General features: G+C 34.8%; 1 protein-coding gene across 8 annotated transcripts in view; it reads right to left on the bottom strand.

Moving 5' to 3' along the window:
• The window catches only part of LOC149477621 (uncharacterized), a 68,146-nt gene that overhangs the window by 15,055 nt on the left and 31,078 nt on the right, over window positions 1–22,013 (bottom strand). For 7 of the 8 annotated variants that reach the window (XM_089710155.1, XM_089710156.1, XM_089710154.1 and 4 more), the window contains exons 12-20: window positions 20,258–20,415; window positions 19,538–19,626; window positions 19,113–19,256; window positions 18,186–18,350; window positions 3,905–3,998; window positions 3,731–3,825; window positions 1,358–3,648; window positions 738–952; window positions 16–138 (exon numbers count right to left, since the gene is read on the bottom strand). In XM_089710155.1, the coding sequence (XP_089566281.1) occupies window positions 16–138; window positions 738–952; window positions 1,358–3,648; window positions 3,731–3,825; window positions 3,905–3,998; window positions 18,186–18,350; window positions 19,113–19,256; window positions 19,538–19,626; window positions 20,258–20,415 (3,374 nt within the window). The remainder of the gene's footprint in view (window positions 1–15; window positions 139–737; window positions 953–1,357; window positions 3,649–3,730; window positions 3,826–3,904; window positions 3,999–18,185; window positions 18,351–19,112; window positions 19,257–19,537; window positions 19,627–20,257; window positions 20,416–22,013) is intronic. The other variant, XM_089710153.1, reaches the window with a different exon arrangement.

Raw genomic sequence — 22,013 nt, forward strand, 5'->3', positions numbered from 1 at the left:
TTTATCAAGTGTTACCTTATCGATGTGCAAGCGCAACGCGGCCGGTTGCAGCGGCTCAGCCTGCAATTGGTGCACGATGTCACGGATCCATTCTGTGAACGCGCCGCTTTGCCACTCGGGCAAAAGGTTGTTTGTTACCTGGGAATTTTATAAATATGTTACGTGTTTGTTGGGAAATACGACTCGATATCAAATATTTAATTAAAAACGACATAAGAACAGAAATGTTAAATTTACAATATTTAAAAGGAATTACAAGGTAAAATGTAAAATGTGAAAAGAAAAAAAAAAGACGGGTTGCACTCCGGGAGTGCCGGCAGAAGTGAAAACTTGATTATTAACGTTGAGCATGTTTGATATCCATCCGTCTTACGCTTTTTCGATCAGGTCACGTGTCCTGACGCGAGTTTAAGATTTTATACCCATTACAGAAAAAGTGCTCAACGCCGCTAAAGAAGTTTTCACTTCAATAACACCCTAAAGTTACATCGAATAGATAATACTTTAAAATGGTATTAGATGCGTTATTCATAATAGTGCAAATATTAATAATATGAATCTTACATTATTGCATTGACATAAACTGCTCCTTTCTATTAAAAAGAGGAAATCTTTTCGTATACTGTCATTTCATGTAAAAATAAATACACTATTTCGATGACACATAAAATCCATAAGTGCTTTATCAAAATATGACCAATTATTCGTAATTTCCATCATTCTAACAAGTCTCTCACCAGATTATTAGCCAGATCCTCCGGGTTAACATCAGGCACGTGGAACTTGAAGGTGACCGTCTTCGACTTGGACTCCAGCTGGCACTCGACCACGGTACCATTTTCGGACACAGTGAGCACGGTCAGCCGCGGCATCTTGTCCTTGTCCCGGGACCGCTTTTTGGAGCCCCGGGATTTCTTTTCGCTCGTTATGGGCGAGGGTATCGCTGTGCCTGCTGGGGGGAGGAATTATTAATTATAGGTTAAAACGGTTTAAGAACAATGTGAATTCGTATACAATTGCAAAGTGGTATCATTTGGTGAGCGAAGAGCCTTTTTATTCAAATAAAAACCTGCCATACTTCGGAAGTTTAATATATTAAAAATTAATCACCAAATGTTTGTCAAAATTAATGTCAAAAATTAATTGCTAAGCGTAAAAATCGAGAAGGGCTTGACTGATTCATACTAATTATTTTTAAATGTTTTTGTTAAGGCAGAAGGAAGGTTTTTATGAAGAGAAAACACGAAAATTAAGCCAATAAGACGTATGCAAAAAGTGTGCATAGTAGAAAAAAATTGATCGAAATCGTGAATTTAAGTGCTTAAATTGCTATTATTATTATTTAAAAGGTACTCACTTTCCTGCTGACTATCAGTTTGCTTCTCCTCCACTGCTCCAAGTTCCGGTTGCCACATCGCATCCTGCTGAGCCGGCAGATCCGTCATTGGAGTGTGGAACTGCTCTTTATTGGAGACACCATTCTCTTCTGGCTTGATGGGAAGCTGCTGCAGTTCTGGTTGTATCTGCTGAGGAGCCTGTTGTATTTGTTGCGGCTGGCTTATTTGTTGTTGTGGCATCTGATGTTGCATCTGTTGCTGCATTTGCTGCTGTTGTAATTGCTGCTGCTGCATTTGCTGAGATTGTTGAGGATTTTGTTGTTGAGGTTGCGATTGCGGTACTTGCATTTGTTGTTGCGATTGTGGTGGAATTTGTTGCTGCTGTGATTGTGGAGGTTGTTGTATTTGTTGTAGCTGTGATTGAGGAGGCTGTTGTATTTGTTGTTGTTGTTGTGATTGTGGTGGAATTTGTTGTTGTTGTGTGTGTGGAGGCTGTTGTGATGGTGGCTGTTGAATTTGTTGTTGCTGTGATTGTGGAGGCTGTTGTATTTGTTGTTGTTGTGATTGCGGAGGTTGAATTTGTTGCTGTTGTGATTGTGGCTGTTGAATTTGTTGTTGTTGGATTTGCTGCGGCATCTGTTGCGTTTGCATATCCGGTTGTATCGGTTGTGATGTTTGCGGCATGGACGACGGGATATCCATGTACTGTGCATTATGCGTCATGGTCGCCGGCACGGAGGACGACTCGACCTGCTGATATCCCACGTTCTGCATCTGCATCTGCTGGTTCTGCTGGTACATAATCGGGTTGGCAGAATAATTTTGCACTGGTGTGCCTTCATGACTAGAGATCTGCCTCTCGTTCTGCACCAGGTTGAACTGCGCCAGCATGTTGTGCGGCAGCGACTGTCCTTGCATGGTGTGCACTTGGGGGTGGTACTGCTGCTCCTCCGACGGCTGCTTCTGAATTTGTTTATCCATAAACTGATTCTGATACATCTGGTCTATGGACATTTGCGGCTGTAGAGGAGGCTTCTGCTGATACGGATCGCCTACTAGAGTCTGTTGCTGATCGTGAACGTCCGCCGTACTTATTTGGCTCTGTTCCGATCCCTGCCTCGTGTACATTGGCCTTTGAGAACGCAATATCTCCTCCACTTTTTGCTGCTGTTGTCCCATCAACTGGTGTTTTTGTGTTAATAACGCTAGATTCTGTTGATCGATTAGATTTTGTTGCGTCTGTAGTTGCAACTCTTGTTGCGCTAAGTACTGCTGCTGTTGTAAGTTTCTAATATGCTGTGGCGATAACGTTTGACCTGGCATTTGTAACTGTTGATGGGTAATTAATTGTTGTTGAAGGACGAGCTGTTGTTGCGCTAACATTTGTTTCTGCATGTTTAATTGCTGCTGCGCCTGCGCGACCTGTTGCTGAGCTTGCGCAACTTGTTGCTGTTGCGCGAATATAGCCGGATCGACCGCCGTTAATAAGTTTGGTTGCATGAAATTTAAATTCTGCTGCGCCTGCGTGTAATTAATATTTTGACTAGTATGTTGTGGCATCTGTACATTAAGTAAGTTATTGTTAGGTTGAACGTTTTCTTGTTCTTGAGGGACCTGCTGTTGCATTTCAACCATTTCCGTCTGTTGACTGACGACTGGTTGTTGCGTCTGTTGCTGCGGCTGCGGTTGGGCTTCCGATTCCGACTCTTTCCTCGACTGCAACGTATCCGGCCTGTGTATGATCTGAGCTAGAATATTCTGCAAGTTTTGAAGAGACGGATCCAGGGCTTGCCCGGTAACGAGATTCGGTTGCGGTCCGGTCATCACCTGATCCTGGGCCGTGAGCTGCTCCTCCAACTGTTTCTGTTGTATCGCCGCCGCTTGCTGTGCTATTATATTCTGTTGCTGTTGAATAATTTGTTGCTGCCACGCCTGGCTAGTGTTGTTAATCTCATTGGCAACGAGTTGTTGATTCAACAAATTCTGCTGATGAGGAGCTTGTTGGGGTTCAAGCAGATTCTGTTGAACCTGTTGATCCCTGAAACTTTGCCCTTGAACCGACTGTTCCAGCATTTGTTGGCTGAGGAGATTCTGTTCCATCATCACCTGTTGTTGTTTGATGTTCTGCTCGATCAGCTGTTGTTGTTGCAACAGATGTTGATCAGAATTCAGTGAAGGTGACATTCGAGCCTGAATCAGATTCTGTTGGAAAAGTTTCATCGCTTTCTCCTCATTTGTAAGATGTTGTTGAAACTGATGCTGAAGAAGTTGTTGTTGGGCTTGAAAGAGATGTTGAGATTGTTGATCTAACCTGTAAATTAAAATTTGCATGGATATTCACGTCAAATAGAACTTAAAATATAAACTACGCGGAATATATTGAATCTACTAACTGGCTAAAAGCTGGTTGTGATCCTACACCGTTCAGAAGTCCCGACTTTACTTGATCCACAGGTCCAGCTTGTTGCTGGCTTTGAATCATTTTTACCTATCGAGAAAAACAGCTCATAAATATCACAAATCAAAACATTTAATAATAAGGGACATTCGAAAATATTTTCAAATACCTGTCTAAGTTGTTGTTGTAATTGTTGCTGCCTATTTTGTTCATTAATTATCTCTTGATTGAACAGCATTTGGGCTTTCTTCTCGCTCCTTTCTCTGTTGGCAAAAGTTATTTAAATTAATAGTATTTTACGCAATTGCAATACGCAAACAACATTATGAATTATCATATGTAATGTAAATTACAAGGAATATATTAATAACTAGCTTTCCGCCCGCGGCTTCGCCCGCGTTTTCAAAGAAAAATCCGTTCCCGTAGGATTTCCGGGATAAAACCTATCCTATGTCCTTTCTCGGGTATCAAAATATCTCTATACCAAATTTTATGCAAATTGGTTCAGTAGTTAAGGCGTGATTGAGTAACAGACAGACAGAGTTACTTTCGCATTTATAATATTAGTATGGATTCCTTGTAATTTACATTACATTTGGCAAGATCGTTACGAACGAAATAACTCTGTTACAAGTTATTACAACCACATACCTTGTAACCAAACTTTTCTTTTGTCATTGTAAGAATCTCGGATAATAGTTACAAAATTATATTTTCGTATGAACTACCACACAAAGCAGAACCGACACAACTGATTCTAAATAGTTCGGATTAACAAATGCAAATATCTCTTCTTTCGACGTATCTAACATCTGCTCATCAAACATTCATAAACAGACTCAAACAAATTATCCTTTATTTAACAATGAACTTTGACACGCAAATTCGTAATAGCTATTTATTATGGAGCTTAGTTACCGTTGCCTGGCCGACACTTCACGTGAGGATTTCGGTTGTGTAACATTTGATAAAAAAGGAGGTGTGCTCAAGTGTCAGAAGTGAAACTTCTTTGGCAAGATTCAAAGATACCAAAATCCTCGCCTTACTCCATGACGTGACGATATTGCCATGACGCGACCTTGAAATTTTACTCTCAACGCGTTAAAAGAATTTTAACTTCTAAAATTGTAAATTTATCAATTATCTTATGCCGAAGCAGTTACGCGTGAAGATATTTCTTTTTTATTACATATTTGTATATTTCTATAAAAACTGTACGAAATACAATAACGCATGCAGCCGAAAAAATGTATGTAGCAATTTTAAAATTTTTTATTTAATTATTAGCATTTATTAGCATATTTAATTCCTTGTCCTTCATTCAATTCTAATGAGTTTAAAAATTATGCCTTTAACGAAATATATAATGTGCTCGTTTTTCGTAGATAATATTTACGATAGCATGGATACTATTGCCTCAAAACACGAACATTATTAACTTATTAGTTTATTATCTGAACTTTGAAAGTCAAATTGATATTTTGAATTAGTTTGGTCTATATTCGTCAGTTTTTAAACTAGTAACAATTGTAATTTTCTACTGAATATCAAAGGACTAAAGGCAAGACAATATTTAGTTTTATATGCATTAAAAAGCCCAATTTCATCAATATAAATATGTTTTCATAGTAACCTGTGAAAAGTGAGACTTTTAACTCTTTAAGACTATTACCTTACACCAAAGATAATTAAAAAATACGCCTGAAAACTATCGTTACCCTACTTAAATCCTGACCTACAAACCGACCGTATCGCGAAGGTCAGGTTTTCCTCAATTATGTCTATCACATTTATAATCACTGTATCACTTTTTATACATTTTTAATTGCACTTCCTTACAGATAAACAACAAAACTGACATGTATGAATTTGTTCGCAGTATGTGCATGTCACACAAGCTGTCATACACTGAATGAGGAAATTAATGAGGAGCAATTACATACTGTTGTGCATTTTCTGTATTAAGAACGGAAAAGTTTACAATACAATGATATGATATCTGAATTGAACTGAATTCTGTAGGAGGATGTATACCTCAAGGAGTTAAATTTATAATGATATTCAGTCAGAATTTAAATCAAAATTAATAACAATATAATTTAAACTCCATTTTCATGTATTAATGTGCAAAAAAATACTTTATACGTTACTATGATAATATCACTAAACAAACTTTTTGATAATACATAGTTTACAAATGGGAAAACCTAAATAAACACTGGGAAGTGTTTTTTTAGGTAAATAAACACTTTAGACAACAACTACAATTATTAATTTTTAAAACAACCAATACCCGCATTTATTATCGCAATGCATAAAATATATGTCAATATCGTGTAATTATCATTTTAACCCATTGAGCCCCAAGCGGCCCGATCGGTCCCAGACACAATAGATTTTCTATTGTGTCTGTGGTTCCGGGGGCTGAGTTACTACAATTAATTTTATATTGTGATTCACTACGTAATCATGTAGATTATTATGATATTAAATGTACATAAAGATAGTCTGTAATTAAAGACATATTATCTTGAATTGTTTGTCTAAATATTTTAAGACATTACCAGATTATTATAAACTAGCTGTGCCCCGCGGTTTCACCCGCATTGCTTCGCTCCTTAGCGTGATGAAATATAGCCTATAGTCTTCCTCGATAAATGGGCTATCTACCAACGAAATAATTTCTCAAATCAGACCAGTAGTTCCTGAGATTAGCGCATTCAAACAAACAACCAAACTCTTCAGCTTTATAATATTAGTATCTAAGATAAGTATAGAAGATATTGTGTTTTCCTATATAGCAAAATTTTATTATTCGAAAGGTATGTTTTTCACTGGAAATCATATATTTGCATGTAAAGTTTGCAGAGTACATTTGATTCAAAGAAAATGCAACGTGATGTGAATTAATAATTGTCTTAAGTAGACAATAAAACAGTTTATATGAAGACAGAAAGAAAATTTAATCGCGGGCACGCCTTACAACCGTGACTAATTATGAAAAACAAGGAAATATTATAAGTATTATTACGTTAAGTAAATAATTTACTTACTAGACACTTGATGTGATTACTTAATTATATATATTAAAAATCAATTAAGGGCTTGGTCTAGTAGTGCAAACAAATGCATCCTGTCATCCTATATGTAAATAATACAAATTTACTAAGGGAAAGTTGCTCCACTTAATTTTTAAAAATTAAATCATTCGTATAATTTAATATTCGTAATAAGTACCAAAAATGACAATTTGAAACAATTTTCGTGAAAATTACACCGGGTGGTTTTTTTATCAGTACACAAAATTTGCGAATACTTTCTATTGATATCTTCAACTTCATGTTTATATATAACTGATCAACTTTTACAAAGAAATTTGGACGAAATATAAAAAAAAATAAGCTTTCCATACAAAATGCATAACTCTATACATTTTTGTCGACCTAAGTTTCTTAGTGAAAGTTGTTCAGTTTAACTAATAAAACGGATTTATAAACAAATTTTGTATATAATAATAAAAATGTAATGTTTCTGTTAAAAAATTATAAAATAGAAAAATACGCAAATGAAAACAAAAGATATTTATTTCTGACTAGCTTCCGCCCGCGACTCCGTCCGCGCGGATGTCAGTCTTCGCGTCTTCTACAGATTTATTATATTATGTATAATATATAGATTTATATTTATAAACCTAATAAATCTTTTGCTAGCATTCTGATGCTTTATCGGTTGCACTGGATTTATCTCTTTTTTTTCAATCGCTTGAATGATATAGGATGGGTCCTTGATGGGCATCGAATGCTGAAGTCTCGAATCAATCAATTCTGACAGTAGGCAATTTATATAAAATCTTGATAATGGTCCATCATTTTATTTTGCCTAAACGTTACATACTTTTTTATATATTCTATTTTTAACGAATGATTCACTCCAGTCCAAACAGCAAATAAGCAGACTTCTGCTTCTGCAACGTTTAGTTGTCCCTGAATTTGGAAAAAATAGTCATGATTCTTATCTATGACAAAAGTGTTATTTTTTGCATTGTATTTCAAATATTAAATTTTTTTTAACCGCACCTTCCGCATTCATGTCTTTTGCCGGAATTAGACATTTAACTTCTACTAGTCCCATTTTCCCTTTTTGATATGGGAGTTTATAAAGTAAATTTTTTAGATATTTCTCGTTATACTTTTAAAAAGTTATTATTGTCATTTTGCTCATTAGGTAAAGTAATTTCGATATCAGTTTTAAGTTTTTTGATACCTGCAATAATAACGTCATAATCGCCTGCACATACTTAACGATTACACCCTGTATACAATCCACCATCCACATTCATAATGTTTTCCTGTCCTCCTCTCCTTTACGCTGTTCACCGATACATTTTAAATGAGTAAATCTGCTACCACTGAAGGATGTTTCATTGTGATCAGCAAATTTTCCCCACTGTTGTCGATTATTTGTTTTTCATTTTTAATCAGCAATTGGGAATCATCAGTTTTGTTTTTTGCAGATTGGTGATGTACCCTAACAATACGTCGAAAAGGGAAAGCATCAACGAATTATCGTTTTCGTCCTCTTTTTTTATTCTTCGCGTCTCTGTTACTTGTGTTTGTTTAGTTCTCAACACCCACTGAATTTTCTATGTTATTGTGATCTTCCATTACATCTGAGTTTTGATGATGTGATGATAATCCATTCGTTTTAATATAGGTACTTAGAGTTGGTGGACTAAACTAGAAATGGCGGACTAAATTTGTCAGCGCGTCTGTAAGATCAGAATACCAACATCCTGTAAGTATTTAAGTTACAAAATTAATAATCAAACAACATGCCGCTACGTTGAAAATGACTAGAAGAAAAAATTAAAACACCTCGGATCAATTTTGGAGTAAACAAATCATTTTCCCCGTATGGGGATTTCCCCGGATGAACTTGGGAAGTTCAAGTTCTCAATACAAGTTTATATTATATTTCGTATTTCTCAAACGAAAAATAAACATTTTTGGAACTTCAAAAAAATTATATTATAAGAAAATTTATGAGCTTACTTTAGTTTTAAAGAAATATACATCCCTTTACTGACACCCCGTAAAATAAAGAAATTGTTGCCAATCACCTTTGCAATCTATTTGGTTTCATTAACTTTATGTTCGAAGATAATTTTTTTTCTAGTAGTTACACGCGTATTTTTTTCGTTTATTTTCCATATCGAAATCAAATGTTTAAAAATACGAATATTTGCACAAAACTAAGATAAAAATAATCAATTAACAAAAATATTAAATTTAATGAAGTAGAGCAACTTTCACTTCGGTATGAAGGAAAATCGAGCGTAGAGCACACGTCAGAACGCTCCGGCCCAAGGAGCGCGACTAAAGAAATTCGCTAGGATTTTTCCTAATTATTTTAAATATTTTTTTAATATTTAAAGAATTATCAAAATTAAAAAAAAAAATTTTTTAAAGGATTAATACTCATTGGTCTTCAACCAACTCGAATAAATTAATGGAAAAAATAACTTTTAGCAGTATTTATCAATAGATTTTGTAAGGCAAAAAATGGGAAATTTAATGAATTTATAACGTTCTAATTAAGAAAATCATAAGTTTTTCGCTATTTGTATTCAGCAGTTTTTAATAACGACTATATAAGGATAATAATGCGCTGATCAGATTGTGTAAATTGTAATCGGTTGCAACGTAGTGAGTGCACAAACTTAGCTCGAAATGTCTTTGGGGGAAAGAGACTTATCTTGAAGGCCTGATTAAGGTAACATAAAGTAACTTTACAAATGTGAAAAAATTCACGCGCATTGCGTATATAACACTAATTGATAAACAAGAAAAAAAAATTCAGTTTATCATTTCATTAGCCGGGAAAAAATTGTCAAATAACTTGTTGAAAACGCAATTTTGCTAGACTGCAGCCTTAAGAACTTTGCTAATAACTTAAGCTATGAAACGGTATAAAGTGGCAAAATGGAGACGATATGTATCTCTAGTTTTGACATTAAAGTTAAGGAATATGTGGAAAATAAAATAGTAATTAAATATAATAACTATAACGTAAAACAGTACAAACACAAGTACATATTTTATGTCATTTTTGTCGACAGACGGAAAAGCGGAAACTTACTTGTAAAACAAGAAAATTCGATATTTTTAATTTTCTATAAGGGAGCGTCCATAAATTACGTGAGGTGTTTTTGTCCATTTTTTGACCCCCCCTCCCCGTCTGGTGAGATATCATGAGATTTTATTGAACCCCCTCCCCCATCCCCCCATCTCACGTGAGATTTTTCAAAATGTGGGTTTCTTATGTTTCTTATGTTTATTTGTCATTGTAAAAAGAAAAAAATGCTTCGTGCTTTTGTTTACGACTAGTTAAAAAAAGGAATTAATATTGCTGAAAGTTATAATAAGGGCCGATTTTTCAATGCTTGGATAAAACTTATCCGTCCAATAAAGTATTACACGATAATATTAAAATGTCACGTAAACTGTCAAATACGGGCAACTAGAATACGTTTTTAAAATGGTAGTTATTATACATTATTCCATGAATAAGTTTTATCCAAGCATTGAAAAATCGGCCCTTAGTGTTATAACAAGGTAACAATAGAATATTTAAATCTTAACATTAAAATCTTAAGCATATTATTTGGATTAAATGGACCAAAAGAGTATAATTTATTTTGTTTCAATTTAAAAAAAATTGCGTGATATTTGCCGACACCCCTCCTCTCCCCAACGTAAGGTTAGATGAGATTTAACTCGACCCCCTCCCCCCCTAAAACAACTCACGTAATTTATGGACACCCCCTAAGTCTTATAAACATAATAAATGGCAAGCACACATAAACCGAACGAGAAAAATGTAAAAAGAACAAACAGACCTAACTATTTAAGTTTCCAAAAAAATGCGTTCCAAAAGAATCAATGAAAGACGCTTTCCTATAACCCTATCTTCACCGGGATCCTAGAGAACTTTAAAATCACACTTACATCACAACAATAGCTAATTATTCCACTAATACACAAAAACACACATATAGAAACACGTCACAGACGCACCAACTTTCACACTGCACACTGCACCGCTTCCTAGTTTCATAACGCGTGTAAACAATATTTAAAAACACAAATCACAATGATATGCACACGAGAGAGTCTATACGCGACTTATGCAGTAATGTTATCGTCATATGGTTTAATCGCGCGCATCGATGCGTCGAAATAAGTATTTAAAGCGTTATGCAAAAGGGAGTGCTAAAGTGATTTTTTTATTTTAATATTTAAATGCTATTGAAGTTATTTGGAACGTTGTTTTTTATGATAGTCGCAATTATATTCAAATTGTATGCATGTTTAACAATTATTTTGTATATTTTATCATCTGGCCCTTACAATGCGATGTATCTTCGGTATGCAAGAAAAATAGAAAATATATTTAAAGGTGCGTTACGTACGGTATTTTAAACTGGAAATGCTCAATTATTCTCTTCAGTCGATTGATAAGAGAAGACATTACACAAAAAATATTAAAATATTTTCCTTTCGCATAACACCGTCCTTCATAGCGATATGTGTGTACATATTTAGAAATACGTATTCATGGCCAATACGTTGCGTCGTCGCGAATGCAACGCTATTATTTTTGCATCAAATAAACATGATATAATCTGTACATACACATATTGCTATTAATAATCGCTGTCACAATACAACGTGGATCTCATTAATTTTCTTAATAGTCGAACTTTGATTGGCGCCAATATAAATTACTATTAATTTTTATTGTGAATAAAAAAATGCTATGATATAAGTCAGAATAATAAGAAAGACAGTAATTATCTTATCATTAGGAGATTTTGTAGCAATTACGATAAGAATTATGTATGTGTTTTTGCAATCTCAATTCACTAGCTAAATAACATTCGCTTCTTTGTTTTTAATTTAATTTCATAAGGGCTGATTTATCAAGACTTGGTTAAAACTTACTTGTCGAATATAGTATTCAACAACCATTTCAAAATGTGTCAATTGCTCGGCTTTTGAAATTATACAGGCGACATTTTTATATTATTTAATGCTTATTATTATTAGCATTAAATAATGCGCCAATTATTATTGGTGAATCGTTTTTATCTTCACTGATCGCAGGCGCATCATCATCAATACATATAATAAAATTCTAGAAAAGTGGTGTCTGTACAATGAAAATATGTAAAAAAAATTTAGCAGGGGTTATTACTAAATCGATCCCAAACCCAAAACTGTCGTTAAATTTTTTTTTTTCTGTTTGTCTGTTTGTCCGTTTGTCTGTTTGTCTGTATGTTTGAACACGCTAATCTCAGAAACGGCTTATCCGATTTAAATGCGGTTTTCACTAATATATTTTGGTAATCTTCATTTAACATTTAGTGTTTATTTCATGTCAATCGGTTTATAAATAAAAAAGTTATGACCATTTAAGTATTCACGGCGAACATATTTTGCTAAGGCATTCTATGGTACACTATTATACAGTGTACGATAAAACGTAAGTTATCTGTTATACGCTACAGTTATTTCTGGTGGTGGGGGTGGGGGTGAGGGGGTAAGCTGAGGTAGTAGGGGGGGAGGGGAAAATTAAAATTATGCTTATTTTTAGGTAAATTTTATACATAAAATGTCCTTTAAATTATGTCGTATTACATATATTTTTAAGCCCCGACGCAAAAAGATGAGTGATAAGTGTTTGACCGCTATGTGTGTCTGTGTGTGTGTATCTGTTTGTTCCACCGTAGCTCGCTAACAGGTAATCCGAATTAGATGCGGTTTTTTGTTAGGCAGCATATTTTCCGACGCTGGTTCTTAGATAAAGTGTATCAAAATCGGTTCATCCATTTATTATACCTACCTATAGGGGTAAAAGTGGGAATGAAAAAAATTAAAGTTGTCGAATCTAAGTCATATACAGGGTGTCCCACTTTCGGTATACTAAGCGCAAAGGGATTTGTAGTTTTGCATACGCTGAGTACGTAAAAAATAATTATAAAATTCCAGACGTATTTTTTTTTTAAATAGAGGAATTCTTAAAACTCCTTGTGTACACCCCCAACAAGCAAACCGCCCAACTTTGCCACCCGCATGTGAGCTATCGTTTAAGATTATGTTTTCATAGACAAAATACTCACATTAGCGAAGCGGTATATGCCGGCTGCGCGAAGCTAGAGACGAATACATGGATTTTAAGGAAAAATTTAGCAAAAAATTTTTCGCGTAATTTTGTTATTTAAGTATTTTTTATGTGATCAGTGTATGCAAAACTACAAGTCCCTTCGCGCTTAGTATACCGAAAGCGGGACACCCTGTATATTAAACTAGATTTCCGCCCGCGGCTTCGCCCGCGTTTTCAAAGGAAAACCCGCATAGTTCCCGTTCCCGTGGGATTTCCGGGATAAAACCTATCCTATGTGTTAATCCAAGTTACCCTCTATATGTGTGCTAAATTTCATTGTAATCGGTTCAGTAGTTTTTACGTGAAAGAGTAACAAACATCCATACATCCATACATCCATAAAATTAAATCCTTACAAACTTTCGCCTTTATAATAGTATTAAGATTAAGATTAAGATGAAAGTGAACGTTTTATCAAAATCGGTTCATCCATTTATTTGATATAGGGGTAAAAGTAGGAATAAATAAATGAATTTTATCTTAGGAAAATTCGTATAAGTCAGGAAAATTTTTCCAAGTCCGGAAAATTTCCATACGCCAGGAAAAATTCTATACGTCGGGAAAATTTATACAGATGAGGAAAATTCGTATAAGTCCGGAAAATTTCCATACGCCAGGAAAATTTCTATACGCCAGGAAAATTTCTTTAAGTCGGGAAAATTTAAACAGATGAGGAAAATTCGTATAAGTCAGGAAAATTTTTCTAAGTCCGGAAGTTGTTATAACTACATGTATATCATCTTAATCTATACTATCAATACATATAATAAAATTCTAGAAAAGTGGTGTCTGTACAATGAAAATATGTAAAAAAAAATTAGCAGGGGTTATTACTAATTCGATCCCAAACCCAAAACTGTCGTTAAAATTTTTTTTGTCTGTTTGTCTGTTTGTCCGTTTGTCCGTTTGTCTGTTTGTCTGTATGTTTGAACACGCTAATCTCAGAAACGGCTTATCCGATTTGAATGCGGTTTTCACTAATATATTGTGGTAATCTTCATTTAACATTTAGTGTTTATTTCATGTCAATCGGTTTATAAATAAAAAAGTTATGACCATTTAAGTATTCACGGCGAACATTTGCTAAGGCATTCTATGGTACCTACACTATTATACAGTGTACGATAAAACGTAAGTTATCTCTTATACGCTACAGTTATTTCTATAAAATGTCCAGGTGATCATATCGAAAGTCCCCAAGGGTGGGGTGGGGGTGGGGGGGTAAGTTGAGGTAGTAGGGGGGGAGGGGTCAAATTAAAATTATGCTTATTTTTAGGTAAATTTTATACATAAAATGTCCTTTAAATTATGTCGTATTTTACATAATATATTTTTAAGCCCCGACGCAAAAAGATGAGTGATAAGTGTTTGACCGCTATGTGTGTCTGTGTATGTGTATCTGTTTGTTCCACCGTAGCTCGCTAACAGGTAATTCGAATTAGATGCGGTTTTTTGTTAGGCAGCATAAGGTTGGGTCGCCTAAGATCGGATGTGACATAAGATCGGATGCATGGAATAACTCGCAAACTAGGCAATATTCTCTACTGCTACCAACACTACTAGATCCGCCATTTTGTTCTGCCCCTCTCTTCACTCTGCGGCCGGCCAGCGACCAGACGGGACGTGTACACAGGTGATTCAGCAGAAAAGGTGTATTTTGTGGCGAAAATCGTCGATCCGATCTTACCTACAAAATTTTGATGGCTCATTGTGGAGAGTACTTTCATTGAAATAATGTAATTAATTATTTTGGGGCAGAATTAGCGAATCCTCTTTCCATCTGTATACTTTGATTACGCCTAGGACGTTCACAACCCAAGATCCGATCTTCCCTCCCAATGCCGAAGATCGGACCGAAGTTTAGCTCTTGACTGCGCCTTTTGCAATAATGCGCAATAATTATTAACTTTCAATATATTTAACTATCCAATGACGGTATGACTATCAGACCTTAGGTACATTTTCATTATTTAGTCCTAGAACACGGAGGATAAAAGTTTGAGAAACTTAATTAGGATGAGGAGGGAAGACCGGACTAAAAAAACGCAATAAAAAAAAAAAACTTCTTTGTCAAATTTTTTGAGGAATTTCCTGACTCAATCATTGATGCTCAATGTATGGACGTAAGTCCGGATGTTTTCCTAATGTTAACATTATTATTAAACGCATAGAAGTGAAGATACTACATAGTCCGATCTTCGGCCGAACTGTTATTTTCTTCACTATGGTAAGTCGAAAAAAGTCTGCTTTTTAGGCTCTAAATTTGCTTAGATAGATAGCATCTACGCAAACCAAAAAATTAGGGGTTAAACAACATTTTCTTGTCATCAATTTACAGTTGACCGCAACAGAAAAACGACATCGAATCATGAGAAATAAAATAAAAAATACAGTACGTATAAAATTTTCGGCATATGCGTCCGATCTTAGGCGACCCAACCTTATTTTCCGACGCTGGTTCTTAGATAAAGTGTATCAAAATCGGTTCATCCATTTATTATACCTACCTATAGGGGTAAAAGTGGGAAAAAATTAAAGTTGTCGAATCTAAGTGATATATGTATATTAAATGAAAGTGAACGTTTTATCAAAATCGGTTCATCCATGTATTTGATATAGGTATAAAAGCGGTAATAAAAAAATGAATTTTGTCAATTATACTCAAGTGACATAATATGAAATGAAAGGGCATGACGTGTAAAGTTTAATTAGACGTATTTAATCAAAATCGGTTCATCCATTTACTATACCTATATATAGATAAAAGGGGGAATGAAAAAAACGAATGTTGTCAAATATACCTAAGAGACATAATATATCAAATGAAAGTGCATAACGGGTGAAGTACAGTTAGTTATATTTTTATCCAATTCGGTTTATCCATTTGTTAGACTACAGAGGTAAAAGTGGGAATGAACAATAATCGAATGTGGTCAAATAATATACTCAAGCGGCATATCAAAATATGAAAGGGCAACGTGTGAATTACAATTAGTTAGTAATGTTTTATAGAAATCGGTTCATCCGTTTATTACATATAGGGCACTTTAGGGTAGGACTGTTGATAAAATATATATATGTATATCGAAATATCGATATTATTATTTCGAAATATCGATATTTATTACTAATATTTTTTGGACGATATATCGATAGTTCGGTATTGAAATATCGATATCAATGGTCGATATTTTTTTTAATAATTTTTTTTCCGTAATATATTTAATCCAAAAAATCATCGTAAACTTAATGTTAGCAGTCGCTTGACAATTTTTTAACATCTGAACGAGTTGCTTCTTCAATCAATCTTTCAGTGCCTAACAATCTTAGTAGCCAAACAGCTGAACATATTTAAAACAAGGAGTATTTTTAAAAACTCTTACAGAAAAATATTGGTATTGGTATACATAATTGTCTTATTTAAATTTAAAAAGTAATTACCAAGAACTATAACCTACTACTTATGTACATTCATAATTGAATTTGTTTAATAAATCTACTAGACTATAAATTGTGTAATCATTTTTGAGCTGACTTACGATTTTTTTTAAATAAAGCCGATATATCGAAATATCGATATTTTTTTCGATATATCGAACTCCGATACTGATATATTTGAAAATATCGATACATCGAAAATCCGATATTTTAAAAAATATCAACAGTCCTACTTTAGGGGTGACAGTTGTTGGATAAATAAACCAAATGGAGCATCAAACGACAGGATATGACGTGTACATATAGATACAATTAGATATGGTTTACATCAAAATCGGTTCTGCCATTTACTAGGGGTGGAAAGGGAAGTCTGTGAAAGAAGAGGGGACATGGGAGCGAGAGGATAGCCACACCCTGGAAATTTTGAACTCTACTCATAGCCACATAGGCCTGGCCCTTGGAATTTTTTTTTCCTAAATATACCTTCTTCCTACTTCTTTTGCCACTGTGGTCCATTGCAATTTGTGCACGGTTACGGCCCAACTTAAAAGATTTCAAGGAGCAAAAAGCTTATAGATATCAATATGATGTAGGAATGTAATATGGAGGTAGAATTGATAGCTCGGTCTCGCTCACTTGAAAATATTACATGAAAATAAGAAAATTAAATTATAAAAGAAAATTTTTCAAGGAATATAATAAAAAGAGAATTATCGAAATCGGTTCAGCCGTTCTCGAGTTATGCGCTTACCAACACATTTTGCGATTCATTTTTATATATAAGATTGTGCAAAACACAATTGTGTTAAATTGCGACTGAATGAAAATTTTGTTCGTGGTCGTCGTCGTCGTTGGTAGGGTGAACAAATCCTTAGCAAAACATCATACGCTTATGTCAATTAGTATCGATAGCGGATTCTATTCCTTTGCGTTTTGACGTTTGTCTCGGCGCTCAGTTGCTGCACGATACATTGTTAAAAACACACATACAAGAAAGGAAGGTAAATAAATTTGCTCCCCTCGACCCTGGTGCCTAAAAAATAATATGACATAATTTAAAAGAAATTTTACGTAAAAAATTAATTAGGCATTTCTTTTTTATTTTTTAGCTCAGTTTACTAACAGTTCTTTTAATTATTTATGGTAGTACGTGTTTACTCAATAAAAGTTAAGTAGTAACTACTATACAGTCACTATTCCACGCGGACGAAGTCGCGGGCACAGCTAGTTTTGAATATATGTATTTAGTTCAGTATATCATTTATTACTTTTCTTTTCTTTCGATTTCAAGTTTGACAAACATAAACGGACAGATTTAAGTTCAAACTTTGCCATCCAAACCAACCATTGGTGATAATAAGAAGAAGAAGCGTTTTTTTGTACTCAATTATTATTATTTTTTGTTTTAATGTTTTTCTTTTGTATAAATTATATTTATTTATGAAACATCTATAGGCGCACGTTCAACCGATTTCTGGCATGGCGCCGCGTGTGCATTAGTGTTTCACTAAATTCGTCGTAGAAAATAATGTTGATGTTTCAATCTCCCAGGCGTCCCTTGATACCTATCAAGTTTTTGACGTGACAACGTCTTATAATTCGATAGAGCCGGCTGCACGCACGAAAAAACATGACTCATGCGGCGTTACCTCGCTCTGAGGCGTTCCATGTAAGGCTTGAAGTGCAAGCGAGAGCGCGGAACGAGCGACAAAGAAGCACAATCGGACGTTGTCACGTTCAACTATCGTCAGTAAACCGACTTTACAGACAACCAATTTTTGACTTACCGCTTCAAGCTAATCAGCTGTGACTTAAGCAGCTTGAACACGATCCTCGCATCCTCTCCCATGATGAGACCGGCCTTCGCCATCTCGTTGGCAACCTCCTCGCAGTCGTCCGCCTCCATGTCGAACTCGAACTGGATCGCTTCGTTCTCCTTGTGCGTGTACGAACTGCGAGATTGAGCTCAAATTAGATAATTGTAAGGTACAACTACGACTTTAGGGCCTTCAAGAAAAGAGCTTATTTGTCCATAAAAGGCCGACAAAGCACCTGTAACTTATGGGCGGTGGTGACCACTTAACATCAGGTGGCCCACCTGCCCCTTTGCTTGCTCTGACATAAAAAAAATGGTAAGGTCTAAGTTCAATTGATTTTAGACAGAAAACAAGCTGTATTGTTACACAAACTTAAAACAGCATGACATTCGGCCATATTGCCAGGTCTTAAAACTCGTATAGTGCTAATTTTCAGTCTGCTCAACTGTTTTAAATTGCAAGGTTCCCTAAGCCTACATTTAATATATTTACAACTAGATTTCCGCCCGCGGCTTCGCCCGCGTTTTCAAAGGAAAACCCGCATAGTTCCCGTTCCCGTGGGATTTCCGGGATAAAACCTATCCTATGTGTTATTCTGATGTATAAGCTATATTGTGGTAAAGTTTCATTCAAATCCATTCAGTAGTTTTTACGTGAAAGAGTAACAAACATCCATACATCCATACAAACTTTCGCCTTTATAATATTAGTAGGATAGAGTTTATAGAGATCAATAGAACTATAAGTGAAGCTATTTCTTGCCTAGGTTATCCTCTGTTTGACATTGGTAAAATTATATGATGTTTCTATTAAATTGTGCCATTCTAAAAGATGTCCAATTTATGCCCTGTACTACTTACGATTTACTACCATATACATTATTTTAACAACACTCACCGTTTCTTCGGATCAATAATCTTCAAGCGGAATTGTATCTTGGTAATGTCGGATGACGTCACGAGATCCCGCTCCACGATCTCGAGCCGCAGCCCGATGTCCTCGCCGAAGAACTCGTGGTTTAACAGGTCTTTCACTTTTGGCCTACATACATACAAAATAATATTAAAAGTGTCACTTCAAGCACTTTTATAGTGTCTTCTTTTGCCAATTAAAAAAAAAAAACTATAAGCTGTATGTTACGGATCAAACATTTTCGACATCTTTTACAATATTACGCTAACATAGACACTTAGAATAGATATCTTTTCGGTTGTAAATGTATTTAAAACGGAAAATTTTAATGTAGATGAGAAACATGAGTTTCAAAATAAATTTTATCAGTATGTGTGTGTGTAATTTTAACATAATTTTATGCATTATACCTATCCGCTCTATTGGGTCGTATGCACTGTTCGATGATGTCCCTGACTTCCGGAATGGTGACCTTCTCTAAACTCTGCGGTTTCACACCCTGTAACAAAATAATCAGTAATTTTCGTGGAATATTCTAGAGACAATTACATAATTTCTTGCCAATACATCTCTTTCACATTGATGTACTGTAAACTTAACACACAATCGCCTAATTAAAAGTCGTCGCCTATCAAAAATACGAGCGGCATTGTAAAATATTCATTCAATTTAACACCTTATTTCATACAAATTAATGTTTAAAGTCCATTGAATAGGTACGCTCTATTATTGAACTCTGCCTAACGAACGAGTAGGCAGAGTTTTGCTTCGGACAGTTTCTGAGCGTGTTTTTTTAATCCAGTTGTTTATTGTACGTCAATCTACTAGCATTTTCGTTTTGTTTATTGCTTGTTCACCGCATTCTTAACTGTAGCTAGGCACTAAATTCACTTAGGGCTGATTTTTCAATCCTTGGTTAACTTATTCATTGAATAACGTATTAAACTACCATTTCAAAAATGTATTGTAATTGTCCGTATTTGACAGTTTACAGGTGACATTTTAATATGTTCGTGTAATACTTTATTGGACGGATAAATTTTAACCAACCAATTAATTTTAAAAAATCAGCTCTTAATTTAACAAGCATATCTCTTCTCATTTTAATTTTAGAAGGTTATATTCCTTACCGAGACGACCTTCTTATAAATCTGCGCGGGCCCACTGCACTCGCTGTACGGATACTCGCCGGTGGCCATCTCCAGCATGCACATGCCGAACGCGTACACGTCCACCGACTCGTCGTAGTGCTCCTCGTACATTTCAGGCGCCATGAACTCGGGCGTGCCTGAAATACGAATTTTTTGTAAGAAATAATAATACAAAGACGGACCTCTAACAGTAAAAAAAAACCCCTAACTGTAAAATTACAGGGATGTTCCCCAAGTATTTCGATCATGAAGGGAAATTTTGTTTTAGAATTTTTGTTATAACTTTTAATGATATAAAAGAAGAAAAATAAAATAGGAATTAATCTTGCAAAACTTTATCTTAAATCTGACAACTACTATACATTTTTTAGACAACTAGCGACCCAAATCAAAATTGCCTATAATTCTCCGATGTTTAATAAGATAGAGCAGATGAAATATTATATAAATTAGATATCATATGGGAAACACATACACATTACAGTACTCCAAAATTAATAATGCGCATGCAGATCTTCGCTAATTATCGTATTTCTAGAAACACCCGAATCACCCCGATTCATTGAATCGTAAGTGCCCTAAACAATGCACTTGCATCTTGCACCTTGTTCAAAAGAAATAGGAGTCAATTCAGAGTCATACACAATCGAAAACAATTCAGGCGATAGGTGACGGTAGCCTGTCAGTCAAAAAATTCAAAAATCCGTCAGTCGTCTTGATATATTGGTGGTGACCGCACGTATTATCTCTGAATGGAATTATATAGAGCTGCTGTTACATACCCTTCTTAGTTTTGTTTCAAAGTTGAGTTTTCCGATAAAATGATTATTTACACAGGTAGCAGATAGCAGTGGGGAAAGTGAAAATTAATAAGAGCATAATGAAAGTTCTGATCATTCTACGTTATCAGAAATAGAGATAATCCCTGATTCTCTAAATCCTTTGGACTGAGATTTTTATGATTAGATTTCTACAATTTAAATGTAAACCAGTGTTTGAAAATCATTTTTTTAAATATAAACTTTGTCTTATTTTAACCTTCCATACATCCATCATTACGCCAGCTTCAGTAAGACACTTTAATAGTTCTAAGTATAGAATTTTCCGAGTAAATCAATACAACAAATATATATTCGCAATCGTGTGGCTTATCCTCGCTATTAACTTACATTGAATTATCGAAACAAATTTCGATACTTATCTCTTTTACCATAAAACCACAATAAAACTCATAATTCTAATAAATTATGCATGAAGAAAATACATTTAACCACTCTATATACATATCATCTTCGGAGGCTCGGGGAATATGACAGTTGCCGAACAGTGACGATTTTTTCTATGCGCATTATCAGTTTGGGAGTACTGTACACATAATCGTATAAAGTACTAGCGGTTCGCCCCGGCTTCGCCCGTGGTACATATTTCGCAATAAAAGGTAGCCTATGTTCTTTCTCAGGGTCTAAAGATTATCTGTGCCAAATTTCATCAAAATCGGTCCAGTAGTTTATAATAAAACTAGGAAGACATTTTGGAATAGACTAACTTTATTAATTCATTGCACAGTACACAGACAGTGTGACCAGTTTATGCTCATAGATAATAAATGCTATTTTGTTACAACAGATACAACAGAACTTATTTCTAACACCCTCTCTTAACAAAATACTCTGACAAAATTACATCTTTTGCTACAATAACTAAACGTTACAAATGCTTTAACAATAAAAACAAT

This window comes from Colias philodice, chromosome 24, assembly GCF_061535455.1.
Source record: "Colias philodice isolate Cphi_HAF_F1 chromosome 24, ilColPhil1 Martin Lab GWU primary, whole genome shotgun sequence".
In the NCBI taxonomy this organism is placed as follows: domain Eukaryota; kingdom Metazoa; phylum Arthropoda; class Insecta; order Lepidoptera; family Pieridae; genus Colias; species Colias philodice.